Here is an 18,523-nt window from a genome sequence, read left to right on the forward strand (position 1 = left end):
GAGTTACTTAACATAGATAACGCTTTGAATCTGTTGTATGGGACCCTTTGTTTGTTTGAGGTGTTTGAGTAGTACATTTCGGTCTGCAATTCAGTGGCTGCATTAAACTAATATACTTGCAACTGATGGCAAGGGTAAAGACCAACGGTAAGGCAGCAGAGAACTGGAGCTTGACAGCGGCACAAGACAGGGCTGTCTCTTAATCCTACTTTTATGTGAACTGGCACAGGAACATTGAGACAGGAAATGCATGAGTGCGCTGTACGCGTAGAGGGTGTATCTGAACTAGTAACTCTAAGCCAACAAATCGTTGGTTTACCTAGTGGAACCTGTAAGGTCACCCCCAAGGCTCTTGCTTTTGCCGGAGGAGTTCTGACAAATGTCTGGCCTTATAATGAACTGGTCCAAGTGTTTACCTTGGGCTGACAAAGGTGCACCTCCAGTGCTAATAAATGCGATTGCAGGAAAAGGCGCCAAAATAGTTAGAGGTCCAAAGAGCAGACAATGTCAAAGACTATATTTCAATGAACATAAGTAGAAGGTATTCATAAGTCGTTTGATTATTTGGGCCACAATGTTGTTATCTCTGATCGGTGTGGTGGCAGCGGTTAAGATAGCGTTTCTGGTTCTTATCTCTATGCCACAGGGAATAATGTTTCTGGCATTGAATGCGTTATTCAGCAAGTTTGAGGGGGTGATTTTTTTAAATATGGGCTAATTCGAGGTCCAGAATCAAACGGACCACTCATTCCCTTTTTAACAGAAGGCCCTTTAACACCCGTTATAGAGTGTTATTAAATAATGTATCCAGAACATACATTGCATTATCATTTTAAAATGTAATAAAGAAAAAAATAGCAAGTCTTTACCTATATACGTATGCATTGATATGCTGGTAGTAGATATATATGCAGAGCAATATTACTGGTATCTATATGGTGATATAAAACTAATCTCTGATATTGCTGATTTCCTTTCACAGCTCTATTTTCAACCTTCCTAAACATAATTTGATTTTATCAGGATTTATATCAATGGGAGGACAATCCTGGCAAAACCACCAAGGCTCAGGAAAGCTTCTGAAAGTTGGCTTTGAAATGTAGCCCATCTCCTATCCCAGAAGACAAAGGCACTTATTTTGAACAAGTTGTGGGTCTCCAAGGCAACAGCACCACAAGCATGATAAGAAGCTGTACAGGAGCCTTCACATAGATTGTACATCATATATAATACGTTGCATTAGTACAATCTTGCCGATTTCTGACAAAATATCCAGTTGCATTCATTGAGGTAGTACTACATTCTGAGGAAAACGTTTACATTTCTGTCTAGTACATTTTCATCTGGTTAAAAGTTAGACAACTTAAACCACCATTGCTTTGGGGCAACATACACTATCACTCGCTCTGTTGTTTAGTTAGTACATGAAATATGTATTTTTTATGCTCACTGCAGTCACGTAAGAACACACCTTGAAGGACATTAACTCTTTTCGTCAGCGATAGACAATGAAATCGCCTGTAGGTACTTAGGTTAGGAAAATGTTAAACAAACAAGCAGTTTGCTTTGGCTGAACATGGCAGTGGTCACTCTGGATGAACAGTGGCTGCAGTTTTTAAAGTGTAGTAGATCTGGCTGCATTGATAACGTCGGAGATCTTGGAAATCAACCACTAGGTAATAGTGTCGTGGAAGGAGATCGACATGGAGAAATAACTCTATCACTTTAAGGTAAGGTAGTGTGGTAGCACGTTATTCCAAAACTGCTCTGACTTCTGCACTTCGTGTATCACATGCTGTTTGGAATGCATTTTCTGCTTAGATCTTTGCATATTTTCTTTGTTCCTTTCGGCTTCACTGGGCTTTTTCTGTTGCGTCCCCTTGTTTTCATTTTTTGATGATTTTTTCCCTCTTTCACTTTTATCATCTGCACTTGCTTCAGTTTCAGTACCGTCCTCTTCTTCCTCATCCTCTCCATTTTCAGCCTCTTCATCGTCATCCTCCTCTTCGCCCTCTTCTTCATCCTCCTCTTCATCCTCTTCTTCATCCTCCTCTTCACCCTCCTCTTCGCCCTCTTCTTCGCCCTCTTCTTCATCCTCTTCTTCACCCTCATCTTCGTCCTCTTCTTCGCCCTCATCTTCGCCCTCATCTTCTCCCTCATCTTCTCCCTCATCTTCTCCCTCATCTTCGCCCTCATCTTCGTCCTCATCTTCGCCCTCATCTTCGCCCTCTTCTTCGCCCTCATCTTCATGCTCTTCTTCACCCTCATCCTCTTCTTCACCCTCACCCTCCTCTTCATCCTCTTCTTCGTCCTCTTCTGCACCCTCCTCTTCGTCCTCTTCTGCACCCTCCTCTTCGTTCTCTTCTGCACCCTCCTCTTCGTCCTCTTCTGCACCCTCCTGTTCGTCCTCTTCTGCACCGTCCTCTTCTACATCTTCCTCTTCATCTTCTTCTGCACCCTCCTCGTCATCCTCTTCTTCCTCTTCATCACCTTTGTTGTCTTCACCCTCATCTTCTTCTTCCTCCTCCCCATCTTCAGCATCCTCGCCCTCTTCACCAGCCATATCATCTGTTGCATCATCTTCCATGTCTTTATCCTTGCCTCCTTCATCTTCTTCACTGTTCTCATCTGTACCCTTTTCAGCTCCTTTTCCATACTCAAGTACTTTGTCTTGATTCTCTTTTCCTTCATCTGTGTTATTCTCCCCTTCATCCTCATCTTGTTCTTCTTTTGCTTCACTCTCTACTGCATCGTCTTCCTCATGCTCCCTCTCTTCATCCTCTGTCTCAACCTCTTCTTCATCCTTTGTGTCGTGCCCCTCAACATCAGCATTTTTCTCTTTATTTCCAGTTACATGCTCATCCTCACTGCCTTCGTCGCTCTCTGATTTGTCTTCACTTTCACCTATACATGCTTCTCCTTTACTCTTTCTGCCACCATGACCAGTATTCTTCATTTCTACAGATTCAATTTCACTTTCATCGCAATTGTCTCCAAGTTCTCTCCTTTTTATTCTTTTATTTGAGGACTTGTTTTCATGTTTGCTTTGATGTCCTTTTCTCACTGCTGTGGCTTCTTTGCGATATTTGGTTCTCGGAACATATTCTGAGGAACCACTCTTTAATTCCTCACTTGAAGAAGAGGACAAAGTAATTATTGCAGGTTGCTTCATGAACCTGTCCCTTTTACTTAGGTGACTACCTTTCTGGTCTTGACTGCTTTTGACACATAAAGTTCCATTTGTGTTCGATTTCTCAGATATGCTCATATCTTTATTATTTTGGTCTGGTACAGACTTAAGGTTCTCCTTTACCGCTTTTTTAACCTTTGGTAAAATTTCAGGGCTAGGGACCACACGTTTAGGTTCTAATTGTTCATTTCTACCCGATTTCTCCTTCCCTGAATACAATGTTTGCCCAGAGCCTTGAACACGGCTACTTTTATCATGATGAACGGTTCTAGAATGAAAAGTACCTTGCTCCTCTTTCTTTTGATATCTTTCGTGGTCTATGCTTGCTTGGCTAGCAGCGAATTGTAATCTGCCGGCAGCAGCTGCCTTTTCTAATCTGCTTTTCATATAGTGTTTTACTGCCTCGGATTTATCCATAGAGGAATCCGAACTGGTGCTACTGGATTGTTTATGGCCTGAGCCAGAACTATGCTCTGGCCGATCAGACATTCCAGTCTGCCTTTCGAAAGCACCTCTTCCTGACTTCACACATGCTTGCTTGTTGTTCTGGGACGTTTTGGTATGCCCACCCTTACCATCAGATTTCATTTTCAAATTTATATGGTTCTTCTATTCCGCATGAGAAGCACAGAATGAAAAAGAAAGGAAAGAATTAAAAATAAGTGAAATGAAGGCACATAATACAAAATTTCAAAGCAGAAGAGAAAAAAAACACAGGTGTCGAACTTAGAGAAGAAATAAGCAAAATAAACAATGAGAATGTAAAATGACAAAGGATGTAAACACAAAACACGACAGTGAAGCAGATCAAGCAACCGGAAGCAGGTATTCCAGTAGGACAGTACAGTTTTCAGCAAGGGAGTAGCCAGAAAACTAAAATACCCTCCACTTTGATCTATACCTTGAATGCCATTGGGTGAGCGAAGCGGGTAAGACTTACCGACTCTAGAAGAGGTCCTATACTAACCGCTTCCGTTCATCTTTAGGCCTTTCAAGTATACATCCATCCACCCATCTTTTCATACTTTCATCCATCTGTCACCATACCATTCCATCCGTCCACCCTTTCATTATAATTTTTCCATCCATATACCTTACGCTCACACTTCCAAACATTCATAACTCTTTTTACCCATCCATTCATTCTTCTTCATTCATCCACCAATTTACCTTCCTTTTATCAATCTAGCAAGCCCTCCCTCCACATCTCCATCCAGGCGACCATTCATCCAGACTTTTATTATTCCAGTCACTTTCTTTGTCTCTCATGCAAATATTGTTTTATCCTTAGGTCCATCAGTCCATTCACCCTTGCTTCCATTCTTTCATCCTTTTCACCCTTCCTTCTCGTCAGTTTCTTCCTTATTTTCATATGCCCTTCATTTCACTCTTCCTTCCAGCTCTCTCTTTCTTTCCTTCTCTTTTCCTCTTCATTTCTTTGTTGTAATTAACTTTCCTTGCTTGACCTCTGTTATTAGTGTCCCATATTTTTAAGAGCTTTTGTCTGCAGAGATGCAGACAGAAAAGGCTCATAAATAAAGGCCTGCAACACCACCCACACTTACGCTACGTTTCATGACGCCACTGGTTTTCAGTGTCTGGAAGACAAGGTCAATGACTGTGTCAATTGAGTTTCTCATTGTATTACAGTTCTGTACATCTTTTGGAAGCTACTTTGTAATGCAACTAAATAACATATTGTTTTTGTGGAGGTATACCAATACAGAAAAAAAGTTACTTCAGATACTGGTGAAATGTGTTTTAAATATGAAGCATACAATTGTGATTATATATATATATATATATATATATATATATATATATATATATATATATATATATATATAACACGAAGTTTTCCTGCAAAAGGAAGGAGCCCACAAGCAAGGTGAAATCACTGCTTTTTAATCCTGTTGGGAGCAGCAGTGAAATGGATGCAAATTTCCAGCAACAAGCATCAAAGTCCAGCCTGACGCGTTTCGTAGCCTTACTTCATCAGAGGCATGGGCTTGTACTCGGAGGCAAGCATTTTTATCAGGCAGCAACATACTTCCCGCCTTAGTGGGCGTAGCCAATCAGATGGCCTTGTGGTCTTGGTAGTCACCTGTCTTACTCGAGTGAGTAGCCTGCCCCCAAGCACCTAAATAATGTCACAATAAAACCCGAGTGGGGTGTGCTGTTATGCTTCTCAATTCAAAGCTGTCCATAGTCTGCCAACAAGTGCCCCATTGCTTCCATACCGGTGGCGTTTTTAGGCGTCTCCATGGGGGGCCAGCAAGCCCCAGGGCCTCCCTCCGCGGCTCAGGCTCACCGCTCAAACATAAACACGAAGTTTGCCTGCAAAAGGAAGGAGCCCACAAGCAAGGTGAAATCACGGCTTTTTAATCCTGTTGGCAGCAGCAGTGAAATGGATGCAAATTTCCAGCAACAAGCATCAAAGTCCAGCCTGACGCGTTTCGTAGCCTTACTTCATCAGAGGCATGGGCTTGTACTCGGAGGCAAGCATTTTTATCAGGCAGCAACATACTTCCCGCCTTAGTGGGCGTTGCCAATCAGATGGCCTTGTGGTCTTGGTAGTCACCTGTCTTACTCGAGTGAGTAGCCTGCCCCCAAGCACCTAAATAATGTCACAATAAAACCCGAGTGGGGTGTGCTGTTATGCTTCTCAATTCAAAGCTGTCCATAGTCTGCCAACAAGTGCCCCATTGCTTCCATACCGGTGGCGTTTTTAGGCGTCTCCATGGGGGGCCAGCAAGCCCCAGGGCCTCCCTCCGCGGCTCAGGCTCACCGCTCAAACATAAACACGAAGTTTGCCTGCAAAAGGTAGGAGCCCACAAGCAAGGTGAAATCACGGCTTTTTAATCCTGTTGGGAGCAGCAGTGAAATGGATGCAAATTTCCAGCAACAAGCATCAAAGTCCAGCCTGACGCGTTTCGTAGCTTTACTTCATCAGAGGCATGGGCTTGTACTCGGAGGCAAGCATTTTTATCAGGCAGCAACATACTTCCCGCCTTAGTGGGCGTTGCCAATCAGATGGCCTTGTGGTCTTGGTAGTCACCGGTCTTACTCGAGTGAGTAGCCTGCCCCCAAGCACCTAAATAATGTCACAATAAAACCCGAGTGGGGTGTGCTGTTATGCTTCTCAATTCAAAGCTGTCCATAGTCTTCCAACAAGTGCCCCATTGCTTCCATACCGGTGGCGTTTTTAGGCGTCTCCATGGGGGGCCAGCAAGCCCCAGGGCCTCCCTCCGTGGCTCAGGCTCACCGCTCAAACATAAACACGAAGTTTGCCTGCAAAAGGAAGGAGCCCACAAGCAAGGTGAAATCACTGCTTTTTAATCCTGTTGGGAGCAGCAGTGAAATGGATGCAAATTTCCAGCAACAAGCATCAAAGTCCAGCCTGACGCGTTTCGTAGCCTTACTTCATCAGAGGCATGGGCTTGTACTCAGAGGCAAGCATTTTTATCAGGCAGCAACATACTTCCCGCCTTAGTGGGCGTTGCCAATCAGATGGCCTTGTGGTCTTGGTAGTCACCTGTCTTACTCGAGTGAATAGCCTGCCCCCAAGCACCTAAATAATGTCACAATAAAACCCGAGTGGGGTGTGCTGTTATGCTTCTCAATTCAAAGCTGTCCATAGTCTGCCAACAAGTGCCCCATTGCTTCCATACTGGTGGCGTTTTTAGGCGTCTCCATGGGGGGCCAGCAAGCCCCAGGGCCTCCCTCCGCGGCTCAGGCTCACCGCTCAAACATAAACACGAAGTTTGCCTGCAAAAGGAAGGAGCCCACAAGCAAGGTGAAATCACGGCTTTTTAATCCTGTTGGTCTTGGTAGTCACCTGTCTTACTCGAGTGAGTAGCCTGCCCCCAAGCACCTAAATAATGTCACAATAAAACCCGAGTGGGGTGTGCTGTTATGCTTCTCAATTCAAAGCTGTCCATAGTCTGCCAACAAGTGCCCCATTGCTTCCATACCGGTGACATTTTTAGGCGTCTCCATGGGGGCCAGCAAGCCCCAGGGCCTCCCTCCGCGGCTCAGGCTCACCGCTCAAACATAAACACGAAGTTTGCCTGCAAAAGGAAGGAGCCTGATAAAATGCTTGCCTCCGAGTACAAGCCCATGCCTCTGATGAAGTAAGGCTACGAAACGCGTCAGGCTGGACTTTGATGCTTGTTGCTGGAAATTTGCATCCATTTCACTGCTGCTCCCAACAGGATTAAAAAGCCGTGATTTCACCTTGCTTGTGGGCTCCTTCCTTTTGCAGGCAAACTTCGTGTTTATGTTTGAGCGGTGAGCCTGAGCCGCGGAGGGAGGCCCTGGGGCTTGCTGGCCCCCCATGGAGACGCCTAAAAACGCCACCGGTATGGAAGCAATGGGGCACTTGTTGACAGACTATGGACAGCTTTGAATTGAGAAGCATAACAGCACACCCCACTCGGGTTTTATTGTGACATTATTTAGGTGCTTGGGGGCAGGCTACTCACTCGAGTAAGACAGGTGACTATCAAGACCACAAGGCCATCTGATTGGCAACGCCCACTAAGGCGGGAAGTATGTTGCTGCCTGATAAAAATGCTTGCCTCCGAGTACAAGCCCATGCCTCTGATGAAGTAAGGCTACGAAACGCGTCAGGCTGGACTTTGATGCTTGTTGCTGGAAATTTGCATCCATTTCACTGCTGCTCCCAACAGGATTAAAAAGCCGTGATTTCACCTTGCTTGTGGGCTCCTTCCTTTTGCAGGCAAACTTCGTGTTTATGTTTGGGCGGTGAGCCTGAGCCGCCGAGGGAGGCCCTGGGGCTTGCTGGCCCCCATGGAGATGCCTAAAAATGTCACCGGTATGGAAGCAATGGGGCACTTGTTGGCAGACTATGGACAGCTTTGAATTGAGAAGCATAGCAGCACACCCCACTCGGGTTTTATTGTGACATTATTTAGGTGCTTGGGGGCAGGCTACTCACTCGAGTAAGACCGGTGACTACCAAGACCACAAGGCCATCTGATTGGCAACGCCCACTAAGGCGGGAAGTATGTTGCTGCCTGATAAAAATGCTTGCCTCCGAGTACAAGCCCATGCCTCTGATGAAGTAAGGCTACGAAACGCGTCAGGCTGGACTTTGATGCTTGTTGCTGGAAATTTGCATCCATTTCACTGCTGCTCCCAACAGGATTAAAAAGCCGTGATTTCACCTTGCTTGTGGGCTCCTTCCTTTTGCAGGCAAACTTCGTGTTTATGTTTGAGCGGTGAGCCTGAGCCGCGGAGTGAGGCCCTGGGGCTTGCTGGCCCCCCATGGAGATGCCTAAAAACGCCACCGGTATGGAAGCAATGGGGCACTTGTTGGCAGACTATGGACAGCTTTGAATTGAGAAGCATAACAGCACACCCCACTCGGGTTTTATTGTGACATTATTTAGGTGCTTGAGGGCAGGCTACTCACTCGAGTAAGACAGGTGACTACCAAGACCACAAGGCAATCTGATTGGCAACGCCCACTAAGGCGGGAAGTATGTTGCTGCCTGATAAAAATGCTTGCCTCCGAGTACAAGCCCATGCCTCTGATGAAGTAAGGCTACGAAATGCGTCAGGCTGGACTTTGATGCTTGTTGCTGGAAATTTGCATCCATTTCACTGCTGCTCCCAACAGGATTAAAAAGCCGTGATTTCACCTTGCTTGTGGGCTCCTTCCTTTTGCAGGCAAACTTCGTGTTTATGTTTGAGCGGTGAGCCTGAGCCGCGGAGGGAGGCCCTGGGGCTTGCTGGCCCCCATGGAGACGCCTAAAAATGTCACGGTATGGAAGCAATGGGGCACTTGTTGGCAGACTATGGACAGCTTTGAATTGAGAAGCATAACAGCACACCCCACTCGGGTTTTATTGTGACATTATTTAGGTGCTTGGGGGCAGGCTACTCACTCGAGTAAGACCGGTGACTACCAAGACCACAAGGCCATCTGATTGGCAACGCCCACTAAGGCGGGAAGTATGTTGCTGCCTGATAAAAATGCTTGCCTCCGAGTACAAGCCCATGCCTCTGATGAAGTAAGGCTACGAAACGCGTCAGGCTGGACTTTGATGCTTGTTGCTGGAAATTTGCATCCATTTCACTGCTGCTCCCAACAGGATTAAAAAGCTGTGATTTCACCTTGCTTGTGGGCTCCTTCCTTTTGCAGGCAAACTTTGTGTTATATATATATATATATATATATATCTTCAACGGCCTGCTTGGCATTAAAACAGACTCCAGCACGCCCAGGTTAGCTATTTTGAGTTGTTTATTGCGACCACATTGCAACCAGGTTACCAGTTTTAACCGCCAAGTGGTCTTTGACAAAATATATATTAATATATAATTTCACAAATGTATGCTTCATATTTAATATATATACTTTTTTATAAATAGCAAATTACACAAGGCAGAAAGGAGCTACTTGGTCACATCCATGATGGTTGGAGTCGTTTGTCACTGGTGTCCTGGTGTCCCTCATACTGTAGATCTGCAAACTGGGCCAGGTACAGCCTTTACTCACTTGATTGTAAGGCTAACCAGGGAGAGGAGTCATAGGTTTCCCAGGGAAATTCTGTTATGGGGGAGTGGGGAGTATCGAGGCAGATACTCAGAACTCAGACAGTCAAACAAAAGCCACAATAAATCATTGGCCAGTGCTAATCTTTTTAGTAAAAGAAAGTACTTTAACCCCTTCCATGCTGCCGTCGGCTATTGGCCGACGGCAACGCTACCTCGCTGGTGCTGCTGTCGGCCAATGGCCGACGCGGCCCCGCCCGTTTTGCGGAAGTGCCGCACTTCCGCAAAATTGCGGGCGCATGGGAGGGGTTAAAAATCACAGCATAAGGGAATACCAAACATTTAGATAGTAGTAGGATTTCAAGGATAAATGATCTTACTGATCTGTTCTAAACAAAGCACTACACCCTTTCCTCCCTAATTTTGGGTATCCCCCACTGTCTGTAGTGACCTCAAGTCAAGTTTAGGCAGTATTAAGCTCAGTTGGAATATTAAGCACTGGTGCTGAGTTGTTGACATATCAGAGACTTGTAGGCCAGTTCAAACGGTTCTTAGCCTAAGGAGTATCACCAAAAAGGACAAATTCCTACTGCAGGCTAATCCTTGTACGTCCTTGTTACAGTCTTTCAGTCTTTGAAGGCTGAACCTTAAGTTACCTGCTCAATGGAGAGACAGCTTGACTGGCTCTGGAGGGTGTGTGTCAGCTTCCACATTTGGAGTCTTCTCGTGCATTGCAATGCTGCTCTTCTCTCTTGGACCACTGTAGGCATCTATGTGGCAAGACAGACTTTTGAATGCTTGTCTTCAGCAATTGTGGCCTGGGTCAGTCTGATGGGCACTCAACGTTGGCAGCTGTGGCCTCTGGGCCACATTGGCAGATGCCCATCATTGGCAGTAGTGGCCTCAAGGATGGAGCAGATCTATCAGTTTGCAGACCCTTAAAGATTGCACCGAACAGCAGTAGCACCAGTCATTCAGGATGCAGAGGAGCCATACAGTAGGGTACTGCCTTGCTCAAAGTTTCCATATCCAGTTCATTACAAGAACCACCATCTGGGAGACCTTATGACCCACATGACACAGATTGATCCCGGTTTTTTCTGGGTGCTCTACGCACTGGAAACACAGACAGTCTCTCTTACTGCAGGGCCAGGTACTCTCTTTAGCACTCTGAGCAGGCAGACAGACCTCTAGGAGTTAGGCAGACTAACAGCTACCCCAGCAAGTTGTGCAGACTTCAGTTGATGTTGCCTCACCTCTGAAGGAGTGGCAGTCATACAAACATCATGCCTGGTCTAACAGCAGCTCTTCCAGCCCAATTCCCTTCCTGTGCCAAGAAGAACTTTAAAATGGAACAAAGTGGGATGTTTTGGGTCCCACTTTAATACTCATTCATCCTGGACCCGGTTTGGGTGTATCCCTTTTAAATGTAAATGTCATTTTCTGGCTGATATGCAGACACAGGTTTGTGCAAGGTGATGGCTATCACAACAGGTAGTGACGATTCTGGTTCAAAGCAGAAGTATCCAAAACATGGACACCGGTTAGACTGAAGACTCACACCTAACTGATATCAGCTTTCCTGAAGTAGCAACAAGGGATAAACAAAAGGGCGGCATTGCGTAGAAATTCCCCCACCTTTAAAAACAGAATCGGCTGACTCACCCTTTTTCCCTTACCATGCTGTAAATAGAAATGTTCAGGAAAATCTAATCAGCAAGCCCTTGCTAAAAGGTCACCACGTAATTTCTAAGGGAGGCCCTGTCTCTATCCTCCTCACTTTGGTGCCTGATGTTCTACCCTCCAACCACAGCAATAAAAGCAAACCAACTCGAGCTCTCAAAGAATGTTTTATCCCTCCTCCATTTTGTGCCATGCAAAATCAGGCGCCATAAAAAACGCATGGCACTAGTCCCAGCACACATACTCACATTTCACACAGTCTCATTGTCATGAATGTGCCGCACATACACAATATACACACATGCACTGAACATGCATGTTAAATGTCAGCACAAGGCTGTGGGTGAAGAAAAGCCTGGTCAGGACTGGTAATTCATAAAAATATGTACGCTGTCACCAATGTTTCATGTCAACAACCCAGTAGATTGCCAACAGTCCCATGTTGAGAAAAGAGGGTATGCATCGTGCACTCCTCCAAGTGTTTTTGGGCCTTGGTATTACCACTGCATTACACCATGGACAACCCAAAGTCCTCACACAAATGCCAGATTAGTGTGTTAGCTGGGAAAAAAAAAGTCAGACCACAATATCAAGGTCGGCTCTAACACTGAATTTTCCAAGCATAATTGTTGTAACACTAGAACTAGGTCTTGGAAAGAATTCAAATTATGGCCAAACATAAGGAGTTATTGGCGCCTACACTCTGAGAAGGTCTGCTGAATTGCTTTCATGAGTGCCTGGGAAAGGGAGACTTCTCCCATTAGCCATAGTGCCACACTTCACTTAATAATATAAGTGAAGGGTGTCAAGCATTTTCTTCTAGACTGCCCCAAATAGGAGAAAAACAACCAAAAAAGCTAAAAACCTCTTTAGCAATTGTGCAGCTTTTGATTGCAGATGAAAACGTACGTAGAACTGACTAACAAGGCACCAACCTTCCCTGTGCTTCAAAGTATAAACAAATCAGGGACAAAAATCAGAGCAAATTGGCGATTAATGGGATAATAATAGAGGGAATAAATGTCTTGAGTTGCATCTATCATTTGTAGATACCGCCTTACATATGATTTAAAATGGAACTGATAGCATAAGAAAAACTTCATATTCCATCTTAGATAAGGAATCTCCAATACATTTCCTTAGATACACTATCATCTTCAAAAGAGCAGATTATAAGACTCTCCACGCTTCTTTCCTGAAATGCATGGTGTAGTTAAGGCATGTCAAGAAGAAGCCAAGTATGACATCCTTCCTCCAGTTTGTACTCTGGTCTTGCTTTCATAGCTGTGCATTCCATACAACTCACAGTACAACCCTCTAGGTGAATGTAAATGTGGAAACTCCTATGTGGTCTTTGTAGTGGCCGCATCCAAGTACCGTGTACAGCCGCATGAGCTAAAGCAACACAATAGTCTCAGTGGCTGAAACCTGCAGCTGCATAAAAACCTACTGGACCCAGCATTACCGTTACAAAGATGAAGTACAAGAAAATATATTTATTTTAAAACCAGAGGCTTTGTAAACTTCTGAAAAAAGTCAAGCAATTAATCCCAATAACAAACTTGTAGGACAAAAATAACAGTTATCCTGACAACAGAAAAGCAGTTGGAACTGACTTTACATGGACCTTCGGACAAACCCAAACAAGCCTCTTACCTTTCGCTTTGCAACTGGTGACAATTCTAAGGACTGTTTGGCAGCATTTAAGCTCATCATATGAGTCTGAAACAGATAAGCATAGAAATTGAACGAATTAAAATACGCCCACTCATCGTTCCCAAACGAAATACATCCGATATTAATAAGGAGGAGTGCTGTGTCACAAAAAAAAATAGTGTACAGGTCCAAAACAGAAAGACAGGACAAATCCATTTGTCCATTTTTTCTGCTTGCATAACACAGAGTTACGCAAACAGATTTTTGTCTGTCTAGATCACTGAACATTTCGCAGGAGGAAAAAAGGAAAAAGCGGATTGTGAAACCATATATAACATTGCCTAATATCAATTTTAAGACATTTTAAAAAAGTAATCATCAAACACAGTTCAATGTTTAAAATTTAAGAAATTGAGGACATTGATTTTACCTCCTTCCAAATACAAAAATAGTGAAACATATTGAACATGCTCAAAAGGTGAGCTAGCATTAAGGAGAGGACGCTTTTGAAAGAGGTCCCAAAACAGGTATCAATTGAGAAGTACTAGAAACCTCTTCCTTGGTTTTCATCCTCTTCTTACCATGTTGTGAAGATGACTTTTGGTGCTGCTTCTTGAGCTTTTTCTATTATTGGAGATGGAAAAAGGCATCCTTCCTTCAGACTGCGATTTTAACTTCTATATAGAGGCTGCCATAAATTTAGCCTCCCTTTCACAGCACACAAAGAACTAGATGCAGCTTCATGAGAACCCCCAAAACACATGTACTCAGGATATGGATATTGTGTTAATGGAGATATACCAGGGCCTAGGTGAGATATATAGGCAATAGGGAAAAGTAACTAATTCTTTTACAAAGGAATCTTCATTAGTCCTAAGGATTGACTAGATCCACCCATGCATGAGAGCCCACATCACTTTTAATATATATATAGGAAAATGTAAATGACATTTTTTAGAAAAGGTAATTTGTAAAAAAGGAGGAAAACGTTTGGAATCCCATCTGTAGACTATAATGGTCCAATGTATTGAATTTTTCACACAACTATCCATAAGCGAAAAATTCACCTCTACTGAAGACGTGACCATAAACACATTTTGTAAACCTATCTTAAAGGAAACATTATGAAATCCAAGGACAACACAGGTAGATATGTGGCAGCCTTTAAACGCTGAAAAACGGACACTGCTCTTTTATGGAAACATATTCTCGCAGTAACCCATCATTCATTAACGTATCCTGAAACACTGTTGGCTGCTTTTGACTGAAAAGAACTTTCAAAACTTTATATGTTAGCACTATCCAATAGATTTTAATGCTTTTATTTGTTTTGTGGTTTAAATATTCTATTAAAGAATCACAAACGTAAAGGACATTCAGCAGTCACTGTAAACTCACCAGAAAGCATTAAGATCACGAGTGTGAAGTACCCATCATACAATATGACAGGTATTTCAAAAATCTCAGCTCTGAGGGAGTTGGCAGAAGAATAGAAGAACAGGTTCAAAAGCAAAACATCGCTGTACCAATGCACATTTTAGATGTCAAAAACAACAACTCCTTATTCCACTCCTCAGTATCTACAGTCCCTCTAGCCTGTAGTATTAAGAAGTGTCTGATCAGGTCACAAATTCGGAGAAAAAATAATTTATAATAGAGTTATTGCAGTCAAATTAGGGTTCTCCACGACTCTCTGCCACTGCAAAGACTTCCGGTGCTCCATCACTGCAATGGAAATGCAAATGTATACAAAGACACTTTTCGTTTTTTTCGGACACACGGAAGCCTTTCTCATTAATTTACTAGTTCTTCCTCCATATGCTAGAGACCTCAGGGGTTCTAAGAGTGAGTATTTGCCAAAAGGAATATCTTGCCACTCACCTCTGCTAATGACTATAAATGCACAAAAATGAGGCACCTTAATGAGTGTAACATAAAGACTGCAAACGTTTAGATCCACTGAGAAAATATACTCTCACTGACAGTGTGAGGTCAGATCAGTAGACCATATTGATTTGGGATAGCTTATTAACAAGAGCAAACCTTAGACCCATGGGAACCTGGGTATGCAACTATTATGAAAAAGAGTAGATCTCAGTGGTATAATTATGTTAAAAATTATATTTTGGGACGCCGCGGCAAGATGGCGGACCCGGCGTGAGCTCCGCGAACCGGCGGAGCTATACTTCAATTTACTGCCGTTTCTCCACCGCATTTTGCTCCTAAACCGACAGCATCCGCAACCGGAACATGCGGTGAGCCGAGGGACAGCTTTTTCATCGTCCATTTTCCTGCTGGAGAGCTAGTTCGTGCCCGTGACGCGCTTTCCTCAGCTCGGGTGCGAGCGGCGCCATTTTAGGCTGCTGCACCTGACGGTAAGCCCGTTACTCGCTGCTCAATTCCTGCTGCCAGAATGTGTTGCTCCTCACGATGTTCTGTGCCCTTCTAACCGCGCTATGTTATTGAGACTCAACTCGCCTTTCATGCTGTTCTTTTCCTGGAAGGTGCGCCTGTATTGCTATTCCCATTGAGGTCTATGGTTTTTGCGCCTTTTTCTTGCTACACCCCCGGCTTACAGCCACACTCTACATGGACTCCTCTACCTCTATTTTGATGCCCCCTGCTTACTCTTACGTTACTGCCAGTTGGCCGTGCTCGTTGTTACTGCCTCATAATATGCTGTTTCTCCTGTTGCCTCTCCTCCACAACTGAAGGTCTGTACCGGATTATTTCTGTCCTCCTCACTTCTGGTGCCTGCTTCTCTCGGACTGGGAATGTGTGCGGCTGCCTCTTTTTTCAACCGCTGAGCGCATATTTCCCTCTCTATTGACTATTACTACTTTTTGGATTCCTCTGTCTTGCTTTACCTTACTCTCTGGTTTGAGTGTATTTATATAACCATTTATCATGGCTAATGACTCTCATTCAGCTTGTGCGTCTGTTACTGGCACCAAGCCCAAGAGACGGAAAAATGATCCTCCTTCACCAATCCATGCTTCACCAAACCCAGTTTTAGACTGCATTCTGGATGAAGTTCGGGGTCTTCAACCGTTTATGTCTTCAACTAATGAGAAATTGAAGCAGATGGAGGAGAGATGGATCACTATGGAGAGTAAGGTTCTGGACCTAGAACAGCGCGTCAGTTCTCTTCAGGATGTCTCTACTAAAATACCATTGCTTTAGCAGGAAATTCACAAACTAAAATTACACAGAGAGGACCTCTCTATTGACTATTACTACTTTTTGGATTCCTCTGTCTTGCTTCACCTTACTCTCTGGTTTGGGTGTAGGTATATAACCATTTATCATGGCTAATGACTCTCATTCAGCTCGTGCGTCTGTTACTGGCACCAAGCCCAAGAGACTGAAAAATTATCCTCCTTCACCAATCCATGCTTCACTAAACCCAGTTTTAGACTGCATTCTGGATGAAGTTCGGGGTCTTCAACCATTTATGTCTTCAACTAATGAGAAATTGAAGCAGATGGAGGAGAGATGGATCACTATGGAGAGTAAGGTTCTGGACCTAGAACAGCGCGTCAGTTCTCTTCAGGATGTCGCTACTAAAATACCATTGCTTTAGCAGGAAATTCACAAACTAAAATTACACAGAGAGGACCTTGAAAATAGAAATCGTAGAAATAACCTACGCCTTTATGGTCTGCCAGAGAACGTTGAGGGGCCTAACATGGTTGTCTTCCTACAAAAATTTCTACCAGAGCTCCTAAGTCTGCCACCCTCTTCTACTCCTCTAAACATTCAAAGAGCACACCGATTGGGTCGATCTGCTACTAACTCTGCTAGACCCAGAGGCATCATCATGCTCTTTCTGGAATCCACCAAACTTATGTCTGTCCTTAAAGCTGCAAAGCTTAAACGTCGCCTTACATGGTCGGGTTATAACATCTTCATCTCTCAAGATGTCTCTAATGCAACGAATGCCCGACGCAAAGAGTTCCTGGACTTACGACCTCAAATGAGACACCTTCATCTTCAATATGGCATCCTTCATCCTTGCCTCTGCAAGATCACTCACGATGGCTGATCTCGTACTTTTGATGATCCTGTAAAGCTGAAGTTCTTCTTACAAAATTTTCCCTCCACAGGAATGGATACGACCGTTTAAGTGTTTTCCTTCTATCTCTTTCTTATGTTTCTTCTTCCTAGTCTATTCTTAGATCTCTTCCTAATATATCGTTAACCTTTCATTCCTTTTAATTATGTTCTTTGCTGTCTTCTGTCGTTTTATAACTTATTATTCTGGCTCATTCTTTCATGAGTTGCTCTTTCCTATTTTGTGTATATGTTATATTGCTTTTTCTCGTTTTACAATGCCTGTGCTCTGCCTTGCCGTTTGTCACCATGCTCCATCTTCATTGTTTTTTCGTCCTTTTACAGATCTGGCTTTGTTGCCCTGATCTGTTTCTTCCTCTATACTTTCCTACTTTCTCCATGCTCTTTTCCTCTCTTTCTCTCTTTCTTTCTTTCTTTCTTTATTTGCTCTTCTTGGTCATTCTCGTCTTTTTTTTCTTCTTTATTGATATTGATGCTTTTGTTGAAGTTCATGTGTCATAACTCTGTAATTCCTTATGTGGATTTGCCCTTTTTTAATATTTCTGATTGCTATGTTTTATTTTGTAGTCCCCTGTCTGCAGTGTCTACCCTTCATTTGTTTTCCATGCCTCCATTCCTTCATCATGTGTAACCGCGTCTCGTGGAACGTCCGTGGTCTTGGAAACCCTGTTAAACGTCAAAAGGTATTGTCCCATTTGTCTAAACTTCAATCTCAGATTGCATTTCTACAAGAGCCTCATTGTACTGAGGTGGAATCGTTAAAATTAAAACGACATTGGGTGGGGCAAGTTGTTTATTCACCTGCCTCTAATAAGAAAGGTGGTGTCGCTATATTATTCCATAAAGCTTTGTCTGTTCAAATTATTTCTACTGAACATGATGATGATGGACGATGGGTAATGGCAAAGATTGTAATCCAGAACAAGACGTTAGTCCTATTGAATATTTATGGTCCTGTTCGCCCTGATCCCAAATTTTGGTCGGATATCAAAATTCTCCTATCTTCTACTGACTGTCCTAACATTGTTGTGGCCGGGGATTTCAACCAGTGGTTAGATCCTTACTCTGACAGACTATCCAAGTGTAAATTCCAACCTGACAAAACTCACAAAGCTTTCCAATCGGCCGTTGCCTGTCGTCCATTTTTTGATGTATGGAAAACGTGTAACCCTGATTCCTTTGAATACACTTTTTTTTCCAACATGCATCACACCGGATCTAGAATAGATTATATTTTGGTCAGTAAATCCTTGCTCCCTTCTATTCAGAAATCAGCTCCATTTTTATATCGGATCACGCCCCTGTTTTTGCCACACTTGATTTTTCTCTTACCTCCTTGAAATTTAGCCGTTGGAAACTTAATACATTCCTTTTATCTGACCCACTTTTTGTCAAAAA

General features: G+C 43.6%; 1 protein-coding gene across 3 annotated transcripts in view; it reads right to left on the minus strand.

The window, feature by feature from the left end:
• The window catches only part of RPGR (retinitis pigmentosa GTPase regulator), a 430,193-nt gene that overhangs the window by 175,287 nt on the left and 236,383 nt on the right, over positions 1-18,523 (minus strand). For all 3 annotated transcript variants that reach the window (XM_078658267.1, XM_078658265.1, XM_078658264.1), the window contains exon 13: positions 13,052-13,117. In XM_078658267.1, coding sequence (XP_078514393.1) covers positions 13,052-13,117 — 66 coding nt within the window. The remainder of the gene's footprint in view (positions 1-13,051; positions 13,118-18,523) is intronic.

Source organism: Lissotriton helveticus, chromosome 8, assembly GCF_964261635.1.
Source record: "Lissotriton helveticus chromosome 8, aLisHel1.1, whole genome shotgun sequence".
Classification (NCBI taxonomy): domain Eukaryota; kingdom Metazoa; phylum Chordata; class Amphibia; order Caudata; family Salamandridae; genus Lissotriton; species Lissotriton helveticus.